The sequence below is a fragment of the Mixophyes fleayi genome, chromosome 6 (genome assembly GCF_038048845.1).
Source record: "Mixophyes fleayi isolate aMixFle1 chromosome 6, aMixFle1.hap1, whole genome shotgun sequence".
NCBI lineage: Eukaryota > Metazoa > Chordata > Amphibia > Anura > Limnodynastidae > Mixophyes > Mixophyes fleayi.
This window is the reverse complement of record NC_134407.1, coordinates 199,478,029-199,484,735: the sequence shown is the minus strand read 5'-3', so window position 1 is coordinate 199,484,735 and position 6,707 is coordinate 199,478,029. Positions and strand designations below refer to the sequence as shown.

Genomic DNA, 6,707 nt, shown 5'->3' with positions numbered 1-6,707 from the left:
CCCATTAGTTATTTAGTAAATCAGAATCAGCTGGGGAGAATCTCTTAAACATTGGTATTTCATCTGCCATCTACACGAATCAGGGTTTTCTTTTCAGCTAGACGTCGAGGAATACACACACATATGGGCTTTTACTTAGAAAGCAGAGTGTAAAGTTATTGAACTCACAAACATTAATTGGGTGCTAATGGATTTCCCAGCCCTACAGCTCTCCCTGCAAGCAGCAGCTCAGTGTAACGTGAGGACCTCTCAGGAGATTTGTTTACCGCAAGCTATCAATAAGTTTGTAAGGTCATGATCCCCACGTTTCCTTCACACTCTAGCACCTCATATACACAAGAAAATGCATTCAATCAATAAATAGGAAGACGTTAGTGGGTTATAAGATACAGACAGGTTAGCCCAGGCTGAAAGCTTTAGAACTGTACCTGAAAGGGCTTTCTGCAGTGTAAAATAAAATATCTCCATTGAGAAAGTGTATAATTCTTTATGGATTTTGCCCATAGAGTGGGATTGTTTGGACCTTCATCTACAAAGAGATCTCGTCCAGTGTTTCATGGCTGAAGAAGAGACAGTGTCTTGTGCTTACTATAATCACAGAGTATCTTGTGTCTCTGGTATGCATACTATGGTTTCTGGGCAACAGAAAGATTGTCTGGGACGGCTTTCCAAAGGGCACAATCGTATCTCCCTTGAGGTTCACCTTGTCAAATTATTTTTAGGGGATAACTTCAGATAGGGCAATGAGGAAGAAGAAAAAAAAAATCAGATCTAATTATATCCAACTCCATATTATACACATAGGGATGATGCTTCAGGGTGAGAATGCCTAAATTGCTTTGTCCTTATTGAGAATAGGGGTGTATTCTTCTGTGATATCACAGACCACCTCAGTTATAAAAGTGTCAGTAGTTGACGTCTCTGTTCTGTGTCCTTCCTGTTCTAATACCCAGGTACGTGAGCATCAGAATTGGGCACCGTGAGACATATAATTGTTTAATTAATTCATTTATACGCTTTGGCAGTGAATGGATTGTGACAAAATATTCTAATTTTTTACAGGACTGCCCAGCCGTCAGCTTATCTGGTAACATCACAGGTAAGAAACAATTGGTCCTGCTGCATACATAGTACCTTTAATGGATTACGTAAGTGGGGATGCAGTTCCTGAAAGGAATGCAATGCAGGAACAGAGCTCCTGTAAGAACTGCAGATGCTGAAGGCTTAAGGGGTTAAAAAAAAAATCGGATTTGAGACTATTCCTGGTTTCAAGGCATGAGGCGATCTTCAATATACAGATGAAACACTAGTTATCCCAAACTGATTTCTCAGCCTTGTTATCTCTGGAACCTTACAATTAGTTGTAATCCTAGATGTTAATTAGATGAAGCTTTTTCATGACACTGAATTATTAAATACTTTGGGATAACTAGTGCTTTATCTGTACAGTTTTAATGAGTAATTAGAACAATGGAATTGTCTGCAGACCTCTAGAGAGTTTATAAACTTGCAATCTGCAAGGTATTCATTTAGTTAGTAAAGTGGGTGCTCTGCAAATGAGGAATTATGAGGTGCTAGATGGTACATGGTCATAGTGGGATAGCTGCAGCTCCAGTTAGAAATAAGCATCTGGCCCTATTTGTTTCCCATACAATTACCTGCTCCCGCCTCTTATCCCCAACAATTCATATTACTGGAACTGTACACACTGAATCATCAACATTATCACCATCATTGAATATAGGCACTTGGAACACAGCTCAATTAGTAATATATTAATTAATTAGAAATGAGCCCAATCAGTAGGCATAAGTAAATGATAACAGTTAACACATAGTTAAAATACATTTAATCAGCACCTGTAGATTTGCATAAGAGAGCAGCAATTTCTCAAGCAAAAATTGAATTAGATAATTAGGTAATTCAATGATTTGGGACAAGGGAGACAGGAATATTACTCTAATTGGGAGGTAAGCAAACGGTGTCACTCCAGTTATTGTAGAGGTACAAGACCCAGTATACCCTACCTGGTGGAGGCATCCTGGAACTTGTAGTACCACAACAGTCGGAGTTACAGGTTGCCTAATACAGTATTAATGGGATATGTGTTTATATTTCATACTTGCATGTCCTGAGACAATCTCTGATGTACTGCAGTCCCCAACTGCTGCCTGTCACAAATATGATGGCAGTTGTAGTTCCATACTATCTGGAGAGCATCAGGTTGCCTGCTCTTCCATTGCATGTACCGTATGTTGTGAGGAATAGCTGCTAGGATGTAATTTGCATTTGTTTTTGCTCTTATTAAGCTGGGCGTTGAGTCAAAAGCTTCAGGATAGTTTAGTGGTGGTATCTTAATGCCATAAAAACACCAAACATCAGCACATTCAAAAGCATAAAATTATATTTTTTGTTAATACTGTCTATATTGCAAACAAACTTGCTTCTTTGCTAAGAGCATTTGTCTTCAATATTTAGTAAAGAAAATGACTTGATTGTAAAGATCATAATTTAATCTTATCTCTCCAGAGCAGGAACATGGATTTCTCCGTAGAGAGTATAGAATCTTATGTTCTCTGGATATTTTTAGAGGAAGACAATGGATTTCTGTGTAAAGAGTAGATAATCTAGCATGTGGTACTTTTGCTTGTTTGACAAGAAAGTAAACTTTCCTTGTGAAGATTATGGAATTGCATTTGTGAAGAAGCTTTGTTATTAAAAATAGATGAATAGATTGAATGCTGCTTTTACTTAGAGGATGGGGATCAGTAGATGTAACAGCTGACACATGCTAACATTCCTGGAGAAACAGAGGATTATTCAGGCCCTTGACTGGTAATAGAGGAATATACTTAAACGTTCTCCACTCTCACATTAGTTCATTTAAAGGTTCTCAACTAATTTATTTATTGTAATGTATTGGCATGCACATGCTCTCTTACAGCTTTTGCAAAATTCATTTTTTTTTTTGCTTTTAGATTACTTCTATTTCCATTATATATTTATATCATCAGGCAGAGTTGTTACTTGTCATTGCCCTTGGATACGACACAGATTTGCTGTGCTCCCTGCATTAGAAACAATCGTATCAGCACTGCATTTAATAAAAGTGACAGGGTGGCATGTACAGGCCCTTATAAAAGCCATGTGGAGGTTGAGGGCTTTTTACAAACACAAATCTAAATGTCTTGCAATTGGCCCATATAATTACTACAAGTTTTTTTTTAAATGTATCCATTCTCACCCACATACTTATATGCCATGTAGAAATATGTGTATAACATGTAGCCAGCAGGACTTCTACTTAAGGATGAATTAGGTACAGTAATGGGGTCAGTTGTTGCCCCTTGTAATAGCAAGGCCAAGGCTATCCCTTATTTTGTAAAAAATGGTTTTCTATGGACAGCTCTATCGGTGAGTGATTTATCAGCCTCAGCAAAAACAAAATCTGATTACAGTCTCCATAAGGTCTAATTGACCTTATGGATGAAGCACTTAATTAAATAAAAAAAATAGAAAACACTAACTTATAGCCCAATATTTCCCTGAAATAAACTGTATATATAACATTTATATTTGAAACATAAGTGGAAATATTTAAGATATATGTTTGAATCGCCACTTATTGCATAAAAAGTCCATTAGTTTATCTTGCACAGACAAGATAGATGTATGAACTATGTTTCACATAGAGATGCACCTGACACCACAATCTTCCTCTACCAGTATGAGAGAAGACTCACGTCACTGCTGTGTGCTGTTGGAGGACCCTGTTCCTTCCACTATCTAGCTCTCAGTCTGTGTCTCTTTTACCCTTCTGACATTATGGCACTTCCCCTGGCACATGCAGTCCTGTTCTCCACTAGTTTAATCACATGGCTGGACTCTCCCTTTTACATGAGCAGCACATTCATTTGCTGAAAGATCTGATCTAGGTAGACTAGAGGAATGGTCAAGAGAGTGGCAACTATAGTTTAATGCAAAAAAAAATGAAAAATCATGCACTTGGGTCTCATAAACCCAAAGGCTAAATATAGTATTAACGGCACTATAATGGAAACTACTGAGGAGGAAAGGGAGCTAGGAGTCACTATTTCAGGTGACTTAAAGGCAGGTAAGCAATGTAACAAAGCAATGAGGCAGGCAGGTCAGATGCTTGGTTGCATAGAGAGAGGAATCAGTAGCAAAAAGAAAGAAGTAATAATGCCACTGTATAGGTCATTGGTACGGCCTCATCTAGAATACTGTGTTCAGTTCTGGAGGCCATATCTCCAGAAGAATATAAATACATTATAGACTGTACAAAGAAGGGCAACTAAAATGGTGTATGGTCTACAGCACAAAACTTATCCAGAAAGACTAAAAGATCTTTATATGTATAGTTTGGAGCAGGGAAGGGAACGGGGAACACAGCCTCGGACTGGCCTGCTGGCCAGCCGAGCTATAAACCGGTAGGCCCGGCCGTGATTAAGCCCCGCCCCCTCCGGCGTTGGGGCGGAGCTTGCAGGGAGCACCTAATTAATGGGACTGTTGTGGACTGACCACTCCCCCTGTGTTTTGCTGTTTCTCACAATAATCATCCAACTGTCATACTAATGCTGCTGCCGCTGCAAAATATTGATCTCTTAACTATGCAGGGACACTATAACAGCTTATAGAAGAGATCTCTGTCTCATTATAATATAGCAATTAATAGGAGTGGCTGTTTATTCTTACACACGTGAGGCAGGGTCTGCTATTAAAGGCACATTCTTATACCATATGCAGCTTGACGCTAGTAAGAGATAAGTGATCGTTACTGAGCTTACAAACAGAGTATGGCTACAGCTACAATAAAACACTTTCTGTGCTGCCCAGTGAATGATAGAGATAGTCTGGTATTTTGTAAACAGTCTGACTAATCCTATTAACCCTACTGCCGCCAACGGAGATTTCTGTCTCATTATAATTCAGCAATTGAAATGCACTATGTTTGCTAACACTTGCGTATGCTAAGTGAGGTCTTTACTAAGATAAATACTTTGATCTCATGCAGCAAGACATACACAGTGAAATATGGCCCCCTTTTTTTAGCTCATTAACTACAGTGCTACAACAAAGCACCTTACGTGTTGCTATTTTGTGAACAATTGTGCACTTATCATTTGTATGTCATTTTATGATAGAATTAGGGTCTTGTTTTATCCCCTAACAGGGCAGTATTTATCATAATAACATAAAGCCCTAAGGATATTCCAAAAGTTACATACTTTGTACAGAGTTTTCTGTGTTGAATCTCAACCAACAAAGGGATTACACACCACTACTGGAATAATATATATTTTTTCACCCCTAAGGGAGTAGATTTCCCACTGATAGGACAGAGACATATTATTTGAGGAGTTAAAATAAGGGTAATATTTCACCCTCCACTATTCTCATAATAACAGCAACACAGTTTAGCACATAAACTGCTTTTTAACTCGCTTACTGGTTTTTTCATCCTTTTGCACTTTTTAACTATTTTGCTAATGATGTGGAGTCCTAATAAAGATTGTATCTATATACATTTTTATGTGTTTTAATAAGTACTAATAAAGGTACAAACCTATTCTATATACACAGAGAAATGTACTACAATATTAATCCTTTTGAGTGCCCCATTATGCATATTTCTCTCTCCTCTAATTGCTGTTATATTGTTCCTTATGCAAGGGTGCACCTTCTACAGTGAAATACTATATATTCATTGTAAAAATCAGTCACTCTAGACTGTACAATACTTTCACTGTCTAATGTGGGTTTCACCCAGTGCAGTACACAACCTTTTAGTTCACTCCCCCTCTAGTGTCTGGTCCCGCCTCTATGATGACTGACCACACCCCCTCTGGTGGGCCCCTAGTGTTGCAGTCCCCTGGTGGGCCCTTCATACCCCAGTCCGACACTGGGGGAACATGATATAAACTTTCAAATATATGAAGGGTTTGAACAAGGTACATGAAGGAAACATTCTTCAAAGGAAGAGAAGTACTAGAACACGAGGACATGCACTGAGACTGGAGGGAAGTAGGTTCAGAGGAAATTTGATTTAAAACTACTTCACAGAAAGGGTAGTGGATAAGTGGTATAGCCTCCTATTAGAGGTGGTAGAGGCTAATACGGTAGAGCAATTTAAACATGCTTGGGATAGACATAAGGAACTAAGGATTAAATAGGGTTGGGAGTTACCATAGGTTAAAAAAATGGGCAGACTAGATGGGTCAAGCGGTTCTTATCTGCCGCCAAATTTTATGTTTCTATGTTTCTATTTGCACCGATGCTAAATTGTGATAAGAAGCAGGATGTTTTATTCCAGCCCACGTCAGTATTGGGGCATATGTATGCGCAGTATAAGATTCATTAGTTAAAAGGTATTATAAGTTACCTTTTTCTTCTCCCACCAGGCATAAACCTCTTTCCTTCACCACAAACCTTCGTCTCATAAACCGCAACCATGAGTTCGGACCAGGAGATGTCGGTTTTTGGCGTGGCCGCTCAGTTTCTCAGGAAAAGTGAGAAGGATCGGATTGAGGCCCAAAACAAACCGTTTGATGCAAAGACATCTGTGTTTGTGGTGGAAGCCAAAGAATCTTATGTGAAGGGCACACTGGCGAGCAAGGATGGAGGGAAGGCCACTGTAAAAACCATAGGCGGGCAGGTAAGGACGTCTCTAAACACAATTCAAGAAT

At 38.9% G+C, this 6,707-nt stretch overlaps 1 protein-coding gene across 1 annotated transcript in view; it reads left to right on the top strand.

The window, feature by feature from the left end:
* The first annotated feature begins 932 nt into the window (after positions 1-932).
* Positions 933-6,707, top strand: part of LOC142095157 (myosin-4) — a 29,659-nt gene continuing 23,884 nt past the window's right edge. Inside the window, exons 1-3 of the mRNA XM_075177989.1 lie at positions 933-953; positions 1,063-1,099; positions 6,423-6,676. Of these exons, the coding sequence (XP_075034090.1) occupies positions 6,473-6,676 (204 nt within the window). The 5' untranslated portion in view covers positions 933-953; positions 1,063-1,099; positions 6,423-6,472. The remainder of the gene's footprint in view (positions 954-1,062; positions 1,100-6,422; positions 6,677-6,707) is intronic.